The sequence below is a fragment of the Curcuma longa genome, unplaced genomic scaffold (genome assembly GCF_044706935.1).
Source record: "Curcuma longa cultivar G26 ecotype Majalengka, Jawa Barat unplaced genomic scaffold, ITB_CL_G26_1.1 utg2646_np1212_2152390_RagTag, whole genome shotgun sequence".
Lineage (NCBI taxonomy): Eukaryota > Viridiplantae > Streptophyta > Magnoliopsida > Zingiberales > Zingiberaceae > Curcuma > Curcuma longa.
In genome coordinates this window covers 126,789-148,963 of record NW_027435599.1, presented here as the reverse complement: position 1 = coordinate 148,963, position 22,175 = coordinate 126,789, and the positions used below count along the sequence as shown (strand labels likewise).

Below are 22,175 nucleotides of genomic sequence, written 5' to 3'. Positions count from 1 at the left end.
CTTATAGATAGATTAATAAAAAATTTTATTTTAAAAAAATACGTTAATTGAAGTTATAATTTTACTAAATACATCGAGAAATTATTATTTTTTAAATAATCAATTAAAAAAGTTAATTTACTTGGTCTTTTCAATATGTAAATTTGTTTCAAAAAAAAACTAGGATTGAACTTTTTTTACTTTTGAAAAAATATAATTTGACTTTGCAATTTTAATCGTCTAAATAAAAATTCAACGTATATTTTTTTATTTTTAAATGGATTGTATTTAAATGATCAAGCTATTGAGTCAAATTTATTATATGATATTAGTTTAATATAGGAATTTATTTTTAATTAAAGTTATTATGAAATTAATTTAGTATTAGATTTTTTCAATCAAATAGCTTAATTGTTCTTATTTTTTACTTGAACTTGATCAAAACAAACAAATAGATAGATTAATAAAATTCTTCATTTGTTAACATATATCAATTAAAATTGTAAATTTACTAAATACAACAATTAATGAAATTCTTTATTTTTCATAATAATAAATAAACTTAATCTTTTCAATTATATATCAGAATTTGTTTCCCAAAAAACATAGGATTGAACTTTTTTTTACTTCTAACTTCTCAATTATTTTTTATTTACCCATCGCTTGGTCAAAATAAAATAAAATAAAATAATTTTAAATTAAATTAAGATCCCGTATATTAGATGACTTGGCATGCTTCAACCAAGTATTTATTAACTTTTATTCTTAAAAATATGATTTTTCTTTAAATTTAAAAAATTATGTTAAAGAATAATAATATATGAATTTAAGATATATAGATAGTAAATAATCATGATTTAAATGGATATAGATATAAATATTAAATTGAAAGTATTTTAAATTGTTTAGATTAAATTTTAAAATTTTTAAATTGAGTTTCATAAATTTTAATTTTAAGAAAAAAAAATTATATTTTTTAATTAAATATATAAGCAATATTTTTTCCCCAAAGTTACTAGATTATAATTTGAAGAATTCATATATCATATATTTCTTTAGATACTTTTAGTTTAGTTTATCTTATGATATTAGTTTAATGTAGAAAATTGTTTTTAATTAAAGTTACTATGAAGTTAATTTAGTATTATATTTCTCAATTAAATTGCTTAATTATTATAATTTTTTTACTTTACCAGATTGATAGTTTTTAACTTAATTAAAATAAATAGATAGATTAATAAAAAAATTCATTTTTTAAAATATATTTATTATAGTTGTAAGTTTACTAAATACATCAATTAATGAAATCCTTTAGTTTTCATAATAATCAATTAAAGTTATTAATTTACTCTTTTAAATTATATATCAATTTTTTTTCCAAAAAAAAAAGATTAAACTTTTAATTTTGAGAAGTATAATTTGACTTTTTAATTTTAATTATTTACATAAAAATTCAACTTTTTTTTATTTTAAAAATGAATTGTGTTTAAATGAATCAAACTAATGAAATCAACTATAATCCATCGGATAACTACTGGATGGTCTTGCTCAAGTCGTCACATGCATGCCCCCAAAGCATAGCTGAGTTGATTACGACACAATAGACTTGCCTAAAAGAACAAGGGCTCGAATCCTAACAAAGCCAAGCAATACCCTCCTGCGTCGTGACCAACTACAGTTTCTCGATTTATCTCCTCACAAATGATCGTAGGACCGATCGTGTGACACCACTGAGGTGACGGATTCCACATTTTGTACAAAGAGTCATCACATGAGTCCCATCAAAGAGTTAACCCAAAATAACAAGCATTGGAAGTAAACTCAAATCCACAATAGTAGAACAAGGAACAAAGAATGCTTAGCCTTTAATCTAAGACAAAATAAGCGTCCAATGGTCGGAGAGAGCGAGAAGAGATCGCCATGGCCAGTTCGAAAAGCCTCACCATGCCTAGCCATGAGTCGTACCTCTTTCGTATTCTTAAATCAGTGCACAACCTTGAGTTGGTTGCACTTGCTTCAGAGCTTGCATCAAAGAACCCTAATGCTATAGAATCAGTGATATCGAAAGGCTTAATCTAATGGCCTATACATGATTCTCTGAACCTATTAATGTTTGCGAGCAGATGATGGGAACAAAAAATGCAAGCAATAGTGTTAACCATTTGACGGGCGAGGACGAGGCCTTCGATATGGAGCAGAAGGAAAGCTCTCTTGGTCGATCGAAACTCGCAAATGAGGGTCACAACGATCAAAGATTATGCGTCCTCCGCGACCAATCCTACCACGGAAGGCCGGTATGACTGATCCATCATCAGTGGGTGGACGAGATGGCGGCATAATGCCAAAGGCTGCAAGTCTTTCTGAATCCAGAGATTTCGAGAATAGCATCATTGGCTCATCAGGATCCTGCCACAGATTCAAATACCTATGTGTTATTTCAAAGTCATCAAGATTGTTCATTTACACAATCTAAGAGATCACAATTGAAACTTTCTACTTAACCCGCAGATCGAAAACAAAACAATTCTGGAAAGTGAATGCATACCATTCTCTGCAGCCATCCATCCGATACATATCTCTGTTTTAATTCTCGCTTTATTGGCTCTTTGCGAACAACCATAAGATTAGAATCTGCATAATTTGGATGGAATGAGGTGGGCCCAGATTGTGTGTAGTCGGTATCCATGTCATCATCATCGCTGGAAGTAAACTTCCATGATCCTGGAAAACCTGGCAATGCCATTCTGTCGTCGACAAGCTGCGCCTCATGCTGAAAAACAAGTTTAGTTAAGCTGGAAAACTCACATAAAAATTGAACTAGGTAATATCAGAACAAACGGCCAATCCCCTTTAACAAGCAAACAATGATAAACAATTTGAAACAAATATATCGTATATAAACGTGTTTCATAAAAAAATAGCAACACTTCAAATAAAACTATGATATAACAAGATGACTTATATACTACTGGTTTGGGGGTCGAGGAGAATAGGCTAGGGGAATTTTTAAAAAGTTACGAGCTCTCAGAAACGAGATAACGATCTGCGATAGCTTAAATGGCATACATATATAGTGTCGTTGAAAGCTACTGATTGTGATTGATGTGGAAGACTTGCTACCCATTAGAATTTGTAAGGGTAGGGTTCAGGCGTTCAGGAAGGGAAACTATTCTCCTACGAGAGATGGTGCTTTGCTGAAGGCACCAAGCGAAAGGAATGCAATGGAGGGTGAGATGGTGGTAACAATCCATTAATTTCCTTTCTAGCCATCAGGGAAGGCGGTAAAATGTGAAAGTACCTCTCAGAGCCAGTGAGGCGAGAAAATGCATAAATGCATTGCAATTTTCCTGGTCTTGACAATCGGATTAAAATGAAAAAGGCAGCGATGGAAGTAAACCAAGGATAGCCTAGTTAAAGGAGAAAAGTAGAGATTTTTTTTTTTTTTTTTGTATTTGGATATACCTTATACTTCAACTGAGCGCGTTGGAGATTGACTGCACATTCCATGAATTCTCGTTTTTTCTCTTCCCTCTGCACATATATGTTAGTGATGAATCACTATTTGTTTTTCACTGCATTGAATACAGAAAGAGTAATAATAGATGAATGTGCAACTAGAAACCTTCATCAAGGCTTCTACCACTCTCTTGGCCTGCTCCAAGCTAAGCCTGACCTGAAATTGAATGCTTTCGTTCAGGAAGTAGCAGAGTTAACATTGCTAAAATGAAGTAAATATAGACTGGAACAACACTGAACAAAAGCAATTGGAATATGTAAAGCTGGCAGCATTCCAAAAGACCAAGAAAGTTATTATCATCCAGATGGTCAATTCTATCAGACCTCGCCAATAATATATTGTTGTTTGAGATTTCAGCATCAGTCAAAATTGGGATCATTATTTGTAGGAAGCAGAACAGTTATATGTAGAGAAAACATGAGGTCGATAGGAAAAGATAATTTGGCTCTAACAAATTTTTTAACCTGCAATAACATACTAATCAGGCTCCAAATTTTCTTCTTATTCAAACAAGGTTTGCATATGATACACTTTGTTGCTGAGTATTGTCTCACAAATGCAAATGCTTTTTTCCCACATGCAAAAATGTTAATAGCTACTTTTAGAGAGAACTATTGGAAAGTGATTGATTATGAGCAAAACACCAATAAGTAATGGTGCTTAACTTTAATGAAGTTAAGAATGCAAACGATATGATTTTTTATGTAACAAAACAAAAAAAAATCATCAATCTCAAATGAGCAGCTACTTGCAAGCCAGCTTTTGAAGTGCAAAGATGCTTGGCAGCCAAACAAAACAGTTGTGTTGAACTAAAGAAAATCCTTGACATAGTCAGAAACAAAATTCCTAGATATTCTTCCACAAGGTCGTAGAAACAAACAGAATGAACTCATATATGTCAATAAAAGATAGATTCATGTATAATCTAACACGAATAAGAACTAACTTAAAACTCCTAAGCCTTTTGCCACACTACCAGATAGGAAATATGGCTTGAGTCCAGTGGGCAATCTCTTTGGGAAAAAAATAACACAAAAATATAGAGGACTTCATAGCAAGCATCTTCAGATCTCATACTAAATTAAACCAAATTTAAAAATTACGATAGGCCACATCATAAAGGTCCAAACAACACTAAAGGAGAAAATTACTAGATTCATTTACATTAATATTGACTAAGTGAGAAGTCGAACATGACCTCACATATAAATGCTTGATAAGTTTATTTTTAAAAAAAAAAAAGTTCCAATGAGAGTGAAAGAAATGCATTTACCTGCCGAAGCTTTTCAAAGGATTGAACATTGTTTTCCCTCCTTTGCATCTGAGAAACAGAATCTTCATGAATGTCAAGAATATACATTATTGACATATTGATGTTCTGAAGAAAACGGTATGAAGATAAACAATTCTGACATGTTCAGTAGGTTTACCCTTCTTGTATGAAGGCGGTGTGCCTTTTCCCTGGGTCTAAACACATTATATGGATTGGTGTCATTAACTGGGGGAGGAGGCTGCACAGGAGCAGAAGTAGCTATGTTCAGGTTGACTGTTTTGCAGAGAATTGTATTAAAGAAACAAACTCTTAAACAACCAATCCAGTATAATCAACATCAAGCAACGAGGAAGACAAGTGTATTGATAAACTTCTATTGAACTGTAGAAAGAACATATATAGTAGTACTAGTTCCATAGAGCATTGGGCGCAATGAAGGGACTGAAGTTTCAGGAAGATTTCAGTGTCTGCTCTTGCAAGGAGCAACCTCACTGTATTAGCATTTTTTTTACTATAATCACGATCTATGTTGATAACAAATGCTCATTTGTATTTAAAGCTGCCTTCTATAACTTTTGACCAGTACTGTTAAAGACAAAAGCAACCCGTCTTGTCAAAGTTAAGTCAATATATTAACATATAATGCAAAAAGTGAGAGAGAAAATAACTATCAATCAAAAACTAAACATAGCTAATTACGCATGCTAACCTGCAAGTGATGCAAAATAGGTTTTTGCCACTGCTCCCGCTGCCAAAAAGATAAGCCATACATAAGAATAAAGGATTATATAAAGGTACAGAAAAAACTGCAAATTCTAGTCAGAATGAATTATTTCACACATTCTTTGCAATACAGAGAAGAAAACTAAGTGAACAAGATTATAAATTATGTTTTCATCTTTATAAAAAAGGATAAAAAAGAAAAATAGCAATGCTTAATAGTTAGTACCATTCCCAAATTGATTGTTTATAGTGAATGATACCTTTGATTTCCAGTAATTATATACAGACTGCAAAATGCTGGAACGCACTGATAGAGATTGCAAAGCCTGCAAATGTGTAAAATTTTAGCAAATCTTGCTCTTGAAATCCTTTCTTAGGAATTAAATATAAGCTCACATTTCAGTTTTCAATACGTGCTCAAATCACCTATTTTTTTCCAAAGTCATCTAATTTGGAAATGTCAACTCAATAATCTCTAGATTAAACAGGAAAAAATTACAAAATACTGATATATTATCACATTTGTGGTCTTCTTTTTTTCCTATATGATCATGTTTATGATAAACGAAGTCACTACAAAATGCCTAACACCTTCCATTTGTGCCACCATATTATCACCTATTCCAATATGAGAATCCTCACCAAATCTTACCCCTGCATTGACAAGTTCGCTGATGGTTCTTCTCCTCCACCAGCCTCCAACCACTTTCTTCTATAACTCATCCTTAACTTGTGGGGATATGAATAATTCAGAGCTGAGGTCCTGACCAACTTAGACTCAATTTGTACGAGAACAAATTTGTCAAAGTAACATGCTTAACCCAATTAGACATCTTATCTAAATTTAAATTATTTTCCAACCCAACTATCAACAAGCAAGAATAAGTTATGAACAGAAATATCTGATATTCTGAGTCCATTCTAAATTTGTTTAGGTATTTACAGTAAGTACATTCAATAAGGATCCAAAAAAATCCACTACATCAGCATAAAGATCTGTGCTAGCCAACATATTCTTTGGTTGATGGAGAGCTTGATAATCATGGAACAAGTTTGCTAACAAAAGAAAAGGTCAATTCCTTATGATTTGTCAAATAAGGTTCCATGATACTGTTATTACTGATTAACCTCTGCTGCAGATTCAAGCTGCAAAAGAACAGGAATAGGCGCTCCAAATGTAGGTGTTAGGACTCCTGCTCTTTCTCGAGCTTTATGATCCAAAATCTCTAACTTGAACAGGAGGGTCTCAAACCTGGAATGAAGCAGATAAGACATGACAATAGCAACATAAAGGGAATAAACAACACAAACAAGCTTCCCCAGATGGATTGAAAACACCTCTTCTATGGAAAAAGATAATATCTTATCTTACAATGTAAACGAATAAAGCAGATAAGACATGACAATAGCAACAGAAAGGTAATAAGAAACACAAATAAACTTCCCCTAGAGGATTGAAAACACCTCCTATCTTGAAAAAGAAGGTATCTTAACACATAAGCAGGGATAAAAATGTAATTCCCATCCTGAACGTGAGGAGAGTAAGCATGCATATCCTTTGTTTGAAAATGCTAATGTCAATTGAAAACTAGATTTCAAATGCTGGAACCCTTGAATAAACCAAATATATTCTTTTCCATACTGAATGTACAATAGTGACACGCCAAACAATAACTTAAAAAAAAGAGTAAATTTAACATATTGGAATTGAAATTTTATTGGAATTAAGATTCCAGTCAGAAATGAGACAATATATTTCAAAATTAAGCATAATAAACACAGTCACTAGACATACATGGAAATTTGATATCATTACTTTTCTGGTAATAGAATCAACATAGCACTGATTGGATTTTACTGGAACTGAGAGTCTAGATTAAGAACCAGACATCATATTACAAAATTGTAAGATAAAATAGCTGCTAAACATACAAGGCAATTTCAGTTACTAGGAATTATTATCATTACTTTTCTGGTGACAGAATCTTCCTCTCATTGTTAAACTCTTCAAGCCAATCCTCATCTTCATTATCCAAATCATACTCAACAAATTCACCAATCTCAGCCCTGGCTGAAAATTGTAATACACATGTGCAACATAAGAAATAATGTGAAGCAAAACTAGTATGCCCTATTTCTATCACAAGAAGGTGGTCTACCTCCTCTTGCATGTATGTAACTAGTTGTTTGAGAAAAAGTCTGAGAATAATCTCTTTCATATGTTTCCACAGTGCTGAATTGGGGAGTAGGAATTTCTTGTGAAATTTTCTTTCCAATAGTTCGATGCTTCTGCAAGAGGCAAGCATTAGTCTCGTCAGCTTATCTATCTAAATAGATAGAATGTACAAAACTATGAGTAGATATATGCTTACTAAATTTTGAGTAAGTCAAGCGATAGCAGTTTTCAGTGTAAAGTTATGGCAGTTCATTTCTTCTAGGAAATCCATGGGAGTTTTTGCACTATTCAAATATGTAACTGATCCATAATTAAATGTAAGATAACTTATTCTTTTAGACTTGCAACAGGAGCGAACCTCAAGTAAGGATAAAAAAGAACATAATGATTAAATCTGAAAGCATGCAACTGAAAGAGAATGAACTGGATAGTTTTTACTCCCACTAAAATCCAGAACTTCAGATTAATAAGAAGCATACTCCACCCAAAATATAAAAATAAAAATAATTGCAAATTAAAATTTAAATTAAATTAAATTAAAAGAAAACTATCTGCAGATAAACAGCTTTTTCCTCGTTGAAATTCCACTCTGTGTGAGTTAAAGCACCTTCAGGGCTTCAAGTAAATGGAGAAATAGCATTCGGAAGTAGTGTAAAATGTAACTGAGAGCACAGGTGCTTCGTGTGGTGTATCCATATTAAACAGTGTATATTTGAATAGTTCTGACCATGACATAAGATACAACAACCAAAAATGCATCACTGTCTAACAAAAACTAATTAGTCGCTAGCATACAATGAATAGTTGGAATACTATATTTTCCAGGAATCTGGATTACCTCACTGTCATGGGCAGTTGCAACCCGTGGCAGCAGAGAATTTCGGATTGAACTAGTGGCAGTAGGAGCATCGTCCTCCTCGAACTCTTTAACAGATTTTACAATAGGGAGCTTCTTGTGAATGTCGAGAGGACGAGGCCTAAATGACAGTCTACTCATATCAAACCTTCATCCCTATACCAGTACCAATCTGATTCCTCTGCTCAGCGCTCACTACACTACTCTGCACGTCGAAGTAAAATGAAAGCCAATGACTTAGTAAACCAATCAAACTGAGCTACAATGTCACTTACGACACTTCAGGAACTGAAGAATACCTTCTAGGCAACTAGGGCTCCCCAGCTATGACAAGGTTTTGACAAAGCAGAGTTCAGCTGCCTGAATTCCACAACAAGCTCAAGCCAAGTTACACCCTTGATTCTCAGTGTCTTTAAACTCCGAGCCCATCCCAAAAACACGTGCGCTCAGCTCAAAATGCAAATTTTCTTCAATACGCCAATGCCCTAGATTCGAGCTGACGAGGAAGACCACCAAGGCGCCGGATTTTTCAACGAAATTTCGCTCTTCACGTGCGAGGAGGCTTGCAGGGGAGAGACAATAGACTTCCCGATGGCAATTTGAAGAGCGCTTGTGAGCCGCAACTCTTCGGGGAACGGGGACAGTTAGGGCACGGGATCGAGGAGGCGGCGGCGTGCGGGCGCGGGCGCGGGAGAGAAGGGAGGCTGAGAAGACTGGAGGATTCCGAGAATTTGGGAGGGGAGGAGAAGCAGGTGAGTGATGGTTGTTGTTGGGGTTGAATTTCTAGGGTTTGAACGGAGGAGGAAGAGAAAAATAAAAAGCGAGGGAAGAAAAATGAAGAGGCCGCAGAGAAAGTCTCCTCATTCGCCTGAATACAAGACTCGATGGGCTCGGCCGCATAGAATACGTATACGATTTCAATTGTGAGAAATAATGTGATATAATATCCGAAGTTTGATATTAATATTTTATAGTCATTTTTTATAAAATAAGTAAAATAATAAATATTTCTATGACCATCATAAATAAAATATTAAATTTATATTATTACCAAGGTAATTTTAAAAATACATATGCTCTTTTAATAATCAAAATTAATAAACATAAAGAGGCTTAAATGGAAGGCTCACTGTGCATTTGCATGTTAAATGTGATATTTTTTATTACTATTACGTATTTACACACTGGTTATCACTTATTTACTTATTATAAGCTCGTCTTGTCTAATTAATATGTTTATAATAATATATAAACAGGTGTAATCAAATCAAGCCAAGTCGAGCATTAAAAAGCTTGAGCTCGAGCTCAGTTTATTTTTCCTACTCAGCTCAAGTATGATTCAAGTTTTAATTCTTAAGTTTGAGTTCGACTCATAATGAAATTAAATAGTTCGAGCTTGATTTGAAAATGACCTGATTAAAAATTAAATGAACTTAGTTCAAATTTGATTAAAAAATGGCTCATTTAAAAGTTAAACAAGTCTAGTTCAAACTGAGTTCGTTAAACGAGCCTTTTAACAAAAATATCATGATAATGCATAGATTAGCAGCACTGACGCATTCTCAATTTCTCATATATCTAAGAATCGGGTCCTACTTCGACGAATTAACAAATAAATTTTTTTAATGAGTAATTGACTTAAGAATACTAAATTGGTGGACCATCCACTATGAGCACTTCTCAATTTACCCCTAACTAATGGAAAATTTTCACGGAATCAGAACAATCATTCCATGATTAATCGACGTAGACTAGATACCTAGTGCAATTAAAAAATATATATATAATAATAATAATAAAATAATGCATTTTATATGATATATTGACAATCTATAAGCTTATATATTTGCACATGATACATTTGAGTAGGAAATTCATAAAAATCATGATCGGTGGTTTAATGAAGAGAAATAAGAATTTAAATCCATGACCTTTTCCATGTATTTTTAAATGTGGGGTTATGTTTGCACCCTTGCAACCCAACAGTAGTAACTATCATCAAGCTACTCAAGAATTTTATTTGATTACAAGTATTCACAGTGAAAAAATCACAAAAAACATTGAATACAAGATGTTGTTCGATACAAAAAGAAAAGGAAAAAAATTGAGATCTCTATTTGTTTTGAGCTAATCTATATTCAATTTTCTCTCCATTACTGACACGAGGAGTTATGAACTAAGCCGAGCCTTCATCAAACTGCAAGTATCTGCGCTTCATGTTGCTCATTCTGAAAAAAGAATAAGGGCTCTCAAACTGGAGGATTAGCTGATCGATCAATTGATCACCGACTGATTGCTTTGCTTTGCTTTGCTTGAATAAGTTGGGCTCTCAAGCTCAATTCCTTGACCTATGAAAAACAATTGGTGAAACTTTTGTTCTAGTTTCATAGTCAATATATCCCTGAAGTTTTTGTTTTTGCACGAAATGAAGCTTACCTGCATTCCGTTTGCTTTCGATAATAGATTTCCGCATTCTTCAATCAAAACCCTCTGGTTACCGGTACAACTTGCTAGATTTGAAGCTACAACGTCAATATCTTCAGCCTGTTGCAAAAGTAGTCCACTAACATAAGATATTACCAGTCCAAGCATAGTATGATAGAGCTTACAAAAATTAGAAAGTGAAGGATCGTAACAACACAAAGACAAGAACAAAAGTGCTAGAGATACTTGTTGAAGTATACTGAATCTCTGATGCAAAATCTGTAGAAGTTATAGGAGTGATTTTGTACTAAACAATCTAAGCACAGTATGATAGAACTTACAAAAATTATAAAGTGAAGGATCGAAACAACAGCACAGACACACCATAGCCTCAAGGTAGAAAGATGCAACACAGAGGTGAGAACAAACTAGAGATACTTAAATACATGAAATACTTATGTGCATGTTGACGTATACTGAATTACTAATGCAAAATCTGTAGTGGTTATAGAAGTGATTTTCCACTAAACAAAATGAGTATATACAAACTTCTTCAAGTAACACCTCATTATTTCTTTTCCAAATCGTTACCTTTGGTTGAAATCTTCCCATGAACGGCGACAATGATTCCAGCGTTAGTAATGTCGCATTCATAACTTCTTCAAGTTCTCTTATATCAACCTACAAATTCAGTAAACTAACCATCTTTAATCAACCCAAGAAACAAAACATACGTCATAGGATTATTAACATAAAGGTATCATACCTTAACATCATCAGTAATTGGGAGTCGAAGCGAAGCATCCTGCAGAGCTTTAGTTATCCCTGAAAGAGAGCCTGAATAATCGTCTTGGACACTGTTCCACTCGTCCAAATGCAGCATCTAAAATTCAAAATGTTAGAACATGGTTAATTATCCAATTCTCAAACCAAAAATATATATGCTACTAAAAGAAAGTTGCAAGTGACGGAATCATAGCAGTATCCTACTTGATGAGTGATGATGGATAATAAATTCCTTCTCCTTTTTAGCGTCTCGAGCTGGATTTTTTTCTCCTTGACGGAGTTTTGAAGCCCAGCAATTCTCGTTGATGTTCCATATAATGATCTCTGGAAACCGTCCAAAAATTCAGTAGTGTTTGACGGAATCAGCGACGAAATGTTTTGAATAGTAGGGTTCTAACCTCAGCAGAGACTCTCTTAGCTTCCTCAGCTGCCTGAGCTTTTGCATTGACAAATCTCCACTGCGTGTAACTATTGTCTAGTAGCCTAAGCATGTGGATATCCTCCTGGCGAGCAGATGATTTGGGGGCTTTTTTCAGCCCTGTAACGGGTTTAACGCATGGGAGTTGTGGTGGCTTCAACGAAAAGAGCGGCCTACTGACGGATTTGTTCAGATTGAGAGGGTGCTGATGTTGGCGGCTGGGCAACGCCGAGCTCAGAGAGCGGAGGCAGATGGAGTTGGTTGACGCCCTGCATGAAGCATCCTCGGCGGAATCTTGCCTTCTGGCGGACATGGTCGGCAAGAGATCGGCCTCAGGCATGGAAGACCGGACTTCGGTGATCGCCCTCGATCTGCATGACGCTGGGGGAAGAGGCGGACTGTCGCAGAAGCCTCCTTGACTACTGATGCTGCATGTCTCCGTATCCGAGAACGAATTCTCCGACGAGGTATCATCCGACCGCCACTTATCTCCGCCAAGAACGCTGCCTTCGTAAGGAAAACGACTGACTTGGGCCGGCGTAGGGGGGAGATTCTTCGCCCTAGGGATAGTGGCAGGGGGATCACAAGAAGGGCGCGCTATCGGGGTTCCCGGCCGCAGCCGCCTCTTCGGATTGGTGGGCCTGTCGAGAGGGGGCTGCTCCGCCGCCTCATGGTGGTTGTTATCGGCGAAAAGTCGAACCACAGCCTTCTTCTTGAGGGTTCCCGGGGGCTTAGCATGGGAAGAGGAGGCGCCGCCGGGTAGGGGAGTCTCGGAGCTGCGCCTGACGGCAACAGTAAGCGGTTGGTTCTCGTCTGCCTCTTCCGAAGATTCAGGTAAGGGGCTGACCCGAGATGGGTGAGCCTTCTGGATCAGGCGGATCTTGGGAGAGGGGTTTTTCGGGGAGGCGGCGATGTTTAGGGTTTCGTAGGAAGTGTAGGAAGAGGAAGGGGAGGGGAAAGGTGAGCGGTACCGAGAGCTGACCTGCCTCGCTCGGGGCCTTCGCGGCCGCCTATCATCCGCCGGAGGCGGCGGCAGATGGGGGAGACCACGGTCATTCGCCTCCGCATCGGATCCGTGAAGAGGAGGGAGAGCCGACTGGGGATCAGAATCCATGATCTCCGTCGAATCGGATTCAAATCTCGCCTCTCCGCGAATCAAGAATCGAAGAAGAAGAAGGGGTTCAATTTGGGGCGGAGGGGAGGAAGAAGAAGTAGCCGTTCGGTTGGGGGCGAGGGCAACGGCTAGTTCTCACTTCTCTTGGCGTATTCACGTCAATTATCCGTCACCATGGAAACGTCACTCGACTTAATCACCGGCTTATTATTCGCTTTCAGGTGGGGCCCAACATGTGAAGTTGAATATGGGTACAGATCCAAGTCATTTTTAAAAAATAGCATAAAGATCTAAAATGCCATCTTTTAGATCTCCCTCCCAAAAATATATCTAAGATCGAGAAGGACGGGTACCGATAGTCAACTTCCTGCAAGTTGAGAAAATCTATAGTCAACTTCCTGCAAGGTGAGAAAATCTCAACTACTTTTTAAAGTTGTCTCAAAAGTCAACCCAGCAAATGGAATTAGATGTCGTAATTAGCACTCATTTAATCAAAAAGTATCATTAAAATTGCTCTAATGCGGATAAAACATTAAAAATATCATTAAAATTGCTTTGATATAGTAATTATGGTTAAAAGTATTTTAATAGCTATTAAAATTATTTTAAAAATTACTTGATTACAATTACTATAATAATATTAGATTATTAGGTGAAAAGATTAATTTTAAAAAAAATATGTATAATGTCATCTTAACGATAATAAAATAAAAAAAACTGACTTCTAATTATTCTCTAAATATTAATTTATTGTAATTCCGAAAAAAAGGAATTCCTCCAAAATGCAAATCTTGATCTATACAGCACCACCACCACCAACTAATTTGACTTTTTATTAGAAAAATGTCAATGTCAATGTCAAATCAAGAAATCACGGTCGATTTTCTCAACTAATTCAATTTCCTTTGCTTTTCTCAACCATAATTTACTATTTGTTTAAAAAGTCAAAAGCTAAAAATATTCAATAAATATCTTAAATTTGTTAAAGCAAATATCAAAAGGTTCATGATAAATATCTACTGCATTTTCCCTTTTAGTTTCCAAGTGTGGTGAGTAACATAAAACAATGAATATATTTTTTTTAGAAAAATATTTAATATATTTTACTTTTAAAAGTTTATTTCTTAAATATTTATTATCAATAAGTATCCTTATGCCTTTTTTTTCAAAAAACACCTTCTTATGTAAAAAATAACAAAGAGATTATTAAATGCGAAGAGATCCAAACTGTTCAATTGTGAAGCATAATATTTTGTTACCTTGAGGTTGTTGTTTAAAACGATCTTAATTTTAAAACATTGAGGTTGTTTTTTTTTAAAGATCTTAATTTTTACGAGGCATTTTATTTTATTTTTAAATTTTATGTTTAAAAAAATCACGAGGGTATTGTAGTCATTCCACACTTTCCTTTATATTCTAATGCCCTTCCTGGCTACCTGTCAAAGAGAAAAGAGGGATTTGAGAGAGAGAGAGAGGTACGGAGAGCGGGCGATTTGAGTTTAGGTCGCTGCTCTGTCTCGCTGGAGCCGCCGTTGGACGGCGCTGTACCAGCCATCGCCATGGTTTCCGATGAGGACATCGCCAGCTGCATCGAGTCCGTCCTCCGGCAGACTGCCGACCCCGCCGCCACCCTCTCCGGCGTCGTCCGCCAGGTCGAAGCCAAGCTAGGCGTCGACCTCTCCCACAAGTCTGCCTTCATTCGCGACCAGATCGAGATCCTACTGGGTCCCTCCCGCCTGCCGGCGGTCACCTTTCTCGCTTCCCAGCAGCCTCCTCCCGCGGCGTCCCCGCATAGCCCCTATATCCTGTTGCCCCACCTCCCGTTGCAACAACCGAGCACCACTCACCAGACAGCTTCCTCCGCGCCCTCAGATCCTTTCCCCCCTCAGCAGCACCCCGGAATCACCTTCCAGTATCCCCCGCCCCCGCCTCTGCCAGCTGCCGCCGTCATGGCAGCATACCACCTACAGCAGCAGCTCCACCAGACACCGCAGGGCGTCCATGCTGCCAACCTCCCCCCACCTGCGGCTGTCGCTGTGTCTGCGCCAAAGGAAAGGTTCCACCTTTTGCTTATAATACATCATATCACCAACCTAGTTATTCTGGGGCTTATATCGAACTATCCCTTGCTTTGCTCCAGTTTTTATGTGATTATATTTTTCCATTTATTTTTTATTTTTGAGTATACCCTTTGCTAATTTGAGTACGGTGATTAATTGTTCAGGCGTCCATAGTAAGAAGTTGGAGATTTGTTCGACATATTAATTTATCTTTAAACACGTGTGACTGGATAGAGTTGAACGTGTATCCTATCTTGTTGTTATTTTCTGGGATCATCTTAAGATTTGGAACATCCAAGCTTTTAGACAAAGAGAGATCAAAAAGAACATGGAGAAAGAACGTACTGCAAGATTAGAGTCACAAGTGCATTCTTTAGAACTGCAGTTTTTTTGGATGAAATGAAGTGTTATGCTAGCATTTAACTGATTGTTACTTTATTTGCCAAGTCCTTCATGATCCTAGCTGTTTATCTATGTTAAAGACTTGAAAAAAAAACCTTGGTTACTCATTTATCTCCAAGCCTCCTTATTCCTTGCATGGCTTTTACCAATCCACAATGCTTGCACTGGCTTGGAATGAGTAAACTCGAAATGCAATGTGCTTAAGCCTTAATGCAATGCTCTTTGATGATTAGACTGATTTGTATGTAACAGAGAAGATTGAACGCATTGTTAAGATTTCTCAAGAGCAGATTTGTTCTGTTTTTTGTATATACACTGATAACTTAATCTACACAGGGGTTGTCATCTTCATTATCATTATAAGGACCAATCCTTTTTAGTCCAACTATTTGAGGTCGCTTACACAGATCTTATTCCTTTGGTGAACCATATAAAAGCTACATCACTAGTAATCTACTCTATTAGTGTTACTATCCAGAAAAAAAAATCTACTTACCCCTTCGTTATGGCCTTTGTTTTTTCGGCCCTGTTGATTGGTGGTTTTATAGGGAGAGGTTAGGGAATAGTTACCCTTCCCTCTTTTGTCTCATTAAATCATATTTTTTATTGTGTAATTAACTTGAGACAAAAACCAAAAGATACCCTTAATGAATATTGCATGATGGGATGTATCTTGGGATATGTGTGTGTGTGTGTGTTGAGACAAAAACCAAAAGATACCCTTAATGAATATTGCATCATGGGATGTATCTTGGGTGTGTGTGTGTGTGTGGGAGCAGGAATTAATCAAGTAGTGGGTGGGAAAATACATTATACTGCTAGAATCTTGTATTCAGGGGGAGGGGACCTAGTGCATTAGGCTTCCGCAATGTTACAAACTTATATTTAACATTAACTTTTTGCTCATCTCGTCGTCTTTTTCTTTCTATTTTTATTGGGGAGGTAATCAATTAGTATGAAGTTCTGATTGGTAGTGTTGTGCAGTCTCATGTGTTTTGTGTCCAACTATATTTTGCGTTTTAAAATTTCACAGTTTATTTATAGCTGATCAATATATTCTGCAGCTGATTGTATAAAGAAATACATATACGTTGTACCATTTACTTATTGTTCTGTGCTTGCTGTATTGGTTACTGTTGTTTCATCTACTGTGCAGTGCACCACCTAAGGCTAAAAGAAAAGGTGGTTCTGGGGGTCTAAACAAAGTTTGTGGTGTTTCACCTGAACTCCAACCTATTGTTGGTGAGGCAGCAATGTCAAGAACTCAGGTTCATCTTACAATCAGCAAATTCAGTTTTGCAAAACCTTGCTCCAGCAGTTGCTATAATTCTGTATATTAATTAGTCATCACACATCTCAATACAGATTGTGAAGCAACTATGGGCTTACATCCGAAAAAACAATCTCCAAGATCCTAATAATAAGAGGAAGATCATATGTAATGATGAACTTAGGCTGGTGTTTGAGACTGACAGTACCGACATGTTTAAAATGAACAAGCTGTTAGCTAAACATATTCTTCCGCTTGATTGTGCAAGTATGATGGTTTATCTTGCATATTTAGTTGTGTATCTTTGTCAGACAAAGGCGAACAATACTTCTTTGTTTCTCTTTTCAGAAGAGACTGCTTCTGAATTCAAAAGGCTAAAGGCTGAAGAGGTTACTGCACCTGAAGTTTCTCAACTTGATTCTGATGGATATCCTCTTTCTATTTCTGATGCTCTGGCCAAATTTTTTGGATGTGAGGAAAGAGAAATGCTCCAATCTGATGCTTTGAGCCGTGTATGGGACTACATAAAATCCAATCAGCTGGAGGTAACTTCTAGCTATTTGCATGAAATGACATTGTTTTGCTTTTTTAAGGATTGCTAAGATAGAGATGTGAGGATTTTGGAAAAGATTTAGCATTCAAAAGCAATTAGATGTAGGTCCAAGAAAAAAGGTTAAGGTGGAATGAATATGTTCAAGGAGATAATAAATTCTATTAGTTAGGAAAATTGATCTGATTAGATTTGAAGGTGGAAGGAGGTAGAGAGAGATTATAGTTAATGTAATTAGAGGCGATTTAAGATATTTTGTATAGCTTTGTACAGAATTTAATCGAGGATTGACATACATATAATTGATTCCATATAGTTTGGGCTAACTCAAGTTAATGATATCTGTATTGTTGCTCTTTAACTCTTCAAGATATCCGAGTTTTGTGTTAATTAATAATCATAGTGATTTAAGAAAGACGAATATTTTTAGCCATGTAACTTTTCACAGAGTTTAATGGAGAGATGAGACACAGTTGACTCCATACAGTTTGAACCAATGAATCAGTGATGATAGCTAATGTTGCCCTTTTAATCTTAATGGTATCTGAGTTTTATATCAATCAATAATCATAGTGTTTTTTCCCTATGTCAAAGATTTTTTACTATCATGTTGCACTTGGATGTTGTCACTAGAAGAATTTATTTATTTGATATGCCATTCTCATGGCATGAATTATATGCTTACAAAGATTGGGTTAGGAGGATGCTAGTTCAGTATGCCTCTCAATGCTACCTTCATGAAAGATTAGTGTATCATTTCCCCACTGTATTAGTCGCCAACAGTCTTTTTATTCTGATTGAAAAACTGTTTTGATTCTTTTATGAAACATTGTAATTTATTAGGAGGTTCAGTGGATGCTTTGCTAGACCAACAGAATGCTTTATCTACTTGACACTCAGGGTTTGGGTGAACTTGTTGTCACTCTCAAGAGTGGTTGAATTGCTTACCATTTAAGCTAATGAACACATGATGATGGTAGCATAAAGTCAATTTCTTCCTCCATGCTTAGTGTGAATCAGTTTCTTTTCCTCGCAAGATGCTATGTTCCTTTTTACGATCTTACTTATCCATCTTTATTTCACCATCATTTTCTATGTTAGTACTTGTATGCCCTTGATTCTTGTTTAGGTTATGTTTGTTTGATCATAGTCTTAAGGAAAATTTTCCTTTGTTTTTTCAAATAAGATTCATATAATGATTTTGTGTATACATATTTGGTATTTTACCAACATCATTTATTATTTCAAGTGATCTTGGGATCATCTGCATCTATTTGATATATCCCTTGTTTGCCAGCAGTTTATCATTTGTAATCAGATTTTTGATTCCTTAATTTTTATAGGATCATACAAACATGGTGATTACATGTGATACCAAGCTTGAAGAATTGCTTGGTTGTAAAAGTTTTCCTGTCACAGGTGTAACCGACATGCTGAAGAATCATTTACTCAAAAAATCATGATCCTATTAAGTAGCTGGTTAGATGATCTATAACTATCATCTCCTCTTTACACTGTTTTTTTTAGTATGCTGTTTTTCTCTATATACCTTTTTCCTCTTTGCTGATTTGAGGATAGCTGACATTACTTGAGATGAAGCCTTTTTATTGGTCATATGCACTCTTTACATGCTGATGATGAGTTGATGTTTACTTTACTCACTATTACTGTGTTATACTAGAATACTGTAATCATTGTTCATGAGGAAAATTTTGCTGCAGTCTTCTGTGTAAAATTTTGTAATGTTTATTAATTCTTCTGTTGACATGTGTTTCACTCTTATGTTCTATCTTTCTATATTAAGTTTTTTTACCTTGCAATTTGAGTTTGTCATCACAAAAGAACAATGTATTATTTTTTAATCATGTTTTCCATTTTTCATGTTAATTGTTGAAGTTAAAATGTCATATTCTGTATTTCGATAAGATATCTCCTTAATATGCATATAGTTAAATTTAACGTAATCCTTAGCTGCTTGTGATTTACTTTACCTGAAATACACAAAGGGCATGCCCATGCTTAGAAAAAGTGAGGTGTACATTTTCACAGGTGCCATATAATCATGGCCCTTTTAATTAACTTTTACCAAAACCCATCCCTCACTATTATTCTTCCTGTTTTACTGCTCAATTTCAAAAAAAATCCTTCAAAACTCTGAAATCATATTTGCAAGTTGATTTGCAAATCAGCTGTGGCATGATTTTAACTCAAAATCAGCTTGTTTGAGTAGCTTTGCACTTAAAATGTCCATATTGAAATAGATTGTGCATAAATATAGATAAATTTCCATGCAAGGCTTGCATAGGTCTAATTGCTAGAAAATGGATTATCACTCAAAATAGACTTGTTTGAATTCCTTTGTGCCTACAATATTTATTTTGGAGTGCCACACATCCTAATTAGCCCATGATGATCCACGAACCAATTTTAGCTCAAAATTTTGTTATTTAGTTAATTTCTGCCTAAATTGATCGTTTTGAGTGAATTCACAAACTAATTGAGCATAAATATAAGAAATTGGCTGTGCAAACATATTTTAGAATCAATTTGCTTGGTTATGATTGGCACAAAATTCTCTACAAGTGAGATTGATTTTGACTCAAAATCAGTTTGTTTGAGTTCTTGTGCATCAAAGTGATTGCTTTTGAGTTTTGCATAGAAAAGTTGTCTGAGAGAAAATCCAAGAGAAAAGTGGGAAAATGCCCTTTTTTTTCATAATATGCTTTCTTCTTCTTTTCCTTCTTCATGCAACTTCTTCCCTAGTCACCTGGCCTCCATCAAGGCATCAACCTTTTCCCTAATCATGTCTCTTCCACTCTTTATCCTTATTTCTCAATTTCTTCTTTGCTTTTGTTGGCGGGAAGAAGAAAACAAGGAACAAAAGACAGTAAAGAAAAAGATAGTAGGGAAGAAGAAGATGCTAGTTGAAGTGAGAAAAGAGAATAGGAAGATTAAATTTAAAAAACTCTTGCTACTAAAAACATGTGTACATATGTCTTAACAACAGATCAAGAAAGGAAATCACACTTCAATCTGAAATTTCTTTCACAGATTAATAATGAGAAAACCAGCTACATCAACAAGAAAACTCCAAGAATTGGACCTCAGTCCTTATTGTGTCCCTTCCCAGATTGAGATTGCCAAAATCTTATTTTCTATTCTAAACTTTGTTATTTCTTGAATTATAGTTTAACCTACCCACAACCTCTAAATGCACTCCACGATGTCTTTTAGGCTTTGGACCCTTGCTTAAGCAATGCCTCAGTCTGTCCCTAATCATATGAAATAAAATACAATAACATTCTGGTCAATGAAAAAAAAGAAAATCTTGACTTGAAAATGCCTTGCCATCAGGCCCATTTCAATTTTCCATTCCCCCTAGTTATTGCAATTGCACAAGTTGCAAGCCTATGTTTCTCCTTCCTCTTTTCCTTTCATTCTTGAGAAGGGAATCATCCACATGTCTCTCTTCATCATGCACAAAGATGGATTATTATCTTGAACGGATCCAATTTTTTGGCACTTGTTCTATGTTATCACTGATAATCGGGTCGCTGCTCATTCAGAACATCCAATTAGTGCTCCAACTTTATTCTTCGTGAAGATTATTCACCTTATATCATCCTTTGTACATCTTATTGATCTATATTATTGAAGCCATTCTCTCTGTATTCTATAATATAAAATGTCTGTTTCTAAATTTAGTTTAACAAGACTGCTGGTTTATGTGCAATTTTTTACTTTACCCTTGAATTATATATTTAATGCATTGAACATCTGCACTGCTTGTCGGTTTCTAATAAAGATGAATGAGTTCTTCATGATTTGCCATGCATATTTATCATTCTCCATATATTGATTTTTATTTAAGCTCGAAGCCATTCTCTCCATCTTCTATAATATGAAATGTCAATTTCTAACTATAGCTTAGGTGGACAGTCAGATTATATACAAATTTAAGTTGCTTCATATTGCCTTGTTATCCTGGAAAAATATGTTTGATGCATTGAAACATCTGCTGCTGCTTTATTTATCTTTACTTTCAGGATTTGTCATGCATATTAATTATGGTTGTTTACCATTTGTTCATTTCTCAAAAAAAAAAAACATATACATTTCTTATTCGTTAGTAATCAACCAAGTTACTGAACAATGTCGTTTTGATAACCATTAGTTTAGTTTCCATTCAATTTCTTTCACAGTTGCTTTATTGATGATCTGATAGACAATGCTGATGATCAATGATATACTTGGCTGTTTTTAGATTCATGGATGGCCGATGTGTAATGCCAATACCTTCTTACTTTTGCAGACACTTTTCGGTTTCATCAGCTTGATCCTAACACTTACAAAGGTGGAAAAAGAACCCTACTAAGACTTGTTACTGGTTGTATGTTCTAATTTTAGAAAGTAGTTTCTAATTAGGTTGTTATGTAATATATTTACCAATGTTCCTAATCACTATAGTTGACCTACAATGCTTGGTTTCCTGTTGTTATGGTTATCGAAATCAAAAATTCTGATACGAACTGGTCGCGCTATCTTCTAGCAATGTATATGGAATACTTCAGAGATAGATGAATACAGATTGCAACCCCTCCACCCTAACCTTTTATCAACAACCATT

At 35.5% G+C, this 22,175-nt stretch overlaps 3 protein-coding genes across 3 annotated transcripts; 1 reads left to right on the top strand and 2 right to left on the bottom strand.

Annotated features, from left to right (window-relative positions):
* Positions 1-1,822: 1,822 nt before the first annotated feature.
* On the bottom strand, positions 1,823-9,314 carry LOC141819892 (uncharacterized). Its single transcript, XM_074707148.1, has 13 exons — positions 8,824-9,314; positions 8,507-8,729; positions 7,652-7,781; positions 7,461-7,563; positions 6,621-6,744; positions 5,753-5,818; positions 5,479-5,517; positions 4,927-5,007; positions 4,770-4,817; positions 3,602-3,652; positions 3,442-3,510; positions 2,525-2,749; positions 1,823-2,385 (listed from the first exon to the last, which is right to left on the bottom strand). The coding sequence occupies exons 2-13, from the start codon at positions 8,663-8,665 to the stop codon at positions 2,134-2,136; spliced, it is 1,347 nt and encodes a 448-aa protein (XP_074563249.1). The 5' UTR covers positions 8,666-8,729; positions 8,824-9,314; the 3' UTR covers positions 1,823-2,133.
* Positions 9,315-10,789: 1,475 nt separating this feature from the next.
* LOC141820129 (QWRF motif-containing protein 2-like) lies at positions 10,790-13,266 on the bottom strand. The gene is made up of 6 exons (XM_074707408.1): positions 12,133-13,266; positions 11,939-12,058; positions 11,715-11,831; positions 11,540-11,629; positions 10,961-11,068; positions 10,790-10,872 (listed from the first exon to the last, which is right to left on the bottom strand). Exons 1-6 carry the CDS (start codon positions 13,264-13,266, stop codon positions 10,807-10,809), a joined length of 1,635 nt encoding a protein of 544 aa, XP_074563509.1. The 3' UTR covers positions 10,790-10,806.
* Positions 13,267-14,723: 1,457 nt separating this feature from the next.
* LOC141820029 (uncharacterized) lies at positions 14,724-22,151 on the top strand. Its single transcript, XM_074707309.1, has 6 exons — positions 14,724-15,322; positions 16,885-16,996; positions 17,094-17,265; positions 17,347-17,543; positions 18,892-19,027; positions 21,861-22,151. The coding sequence occupies exons 1-5, from the start codon at positions 14,826-14,828 to the stop codon at positions 19,009-19,011; spliced, it is 1,098 nt and encodes a 365-aa protein (XP_074563410.1). The 5' UTR covers positions 14,724-14,825; the 3' UTR covers positions 19,012-19,027; positions 21,861-22,151.
* Positions 22,152-22,175: the final 24 nt, after the last annotated feature.

Excerpts from the sequence above, each read along its gene's own strand:
- LOC141819892 (XM_074707148.1), bottom strand. The coding sequence starts at position 8,665 with ATGAGTAGACTGTCATTTAGGCCTCGTCCTCTCGACATTCACAAGAAG. Across the intron at positions 5,518-5,752 it reads ATAATTACTGGAAATCAAAG|CGGGAGCAGTGGCAAAAACC; the intron begins GTATCATTCACT and ends TCTTTTTGGCAG. Across the intron at positions 2,386-2,524 it reads ATGGATGGCTGCAGAGAATG|GATCCTGATGAGCCAATGAT; the intron begins GTATGCATTCAC and ends AATCTGTGGCAG.
- LOC141820129 (XM_074707408.1), bottom strand. The coding sequence starts at position 13,266 with ATGGATTCTGATCCCCAGTCGGCTCTCCCTCCTCTTCACGGATCCGAT. Across the intron at positions 11,832-11,938 it reads TATCCATCATCACTCATCAA|ATGCTGCATTTGGACGAGTG; the intron begins GTAGGATACTGC and ends TTTGAATTTTAG. Across the intron at positions 11,630-11,714 it reads CAATTACTGATGATGTTAAG|GTTGATATAAGAGAACTTGA; the intron begins GTATGATACCTT and ends CTGAATTTGTAG.
- LOC141820029 (XM_074707309.1), top strand. The coding sequence starts at position 14,826 with ATGGTTTCCGATGAGGACATCGCCAGCTGCATCGAGTCCGTCCTCCGG. Across the intron at positions 15,323-16,884 it reads GTGTCTGCGCCAAAGGAAAG|TGCACCACCTAAGGCTAAAA; the intron begins GTTCCACCTTTT and ends TCTACTGTGCAG. Across the intron at positions 16,997-17,093 it reads CAGCAATGTCAAGAACTCAG|ATTGTGAAGCAACTATGGGC; the intron begins GTTCATCTTACA and ends ATCTCAATACAG.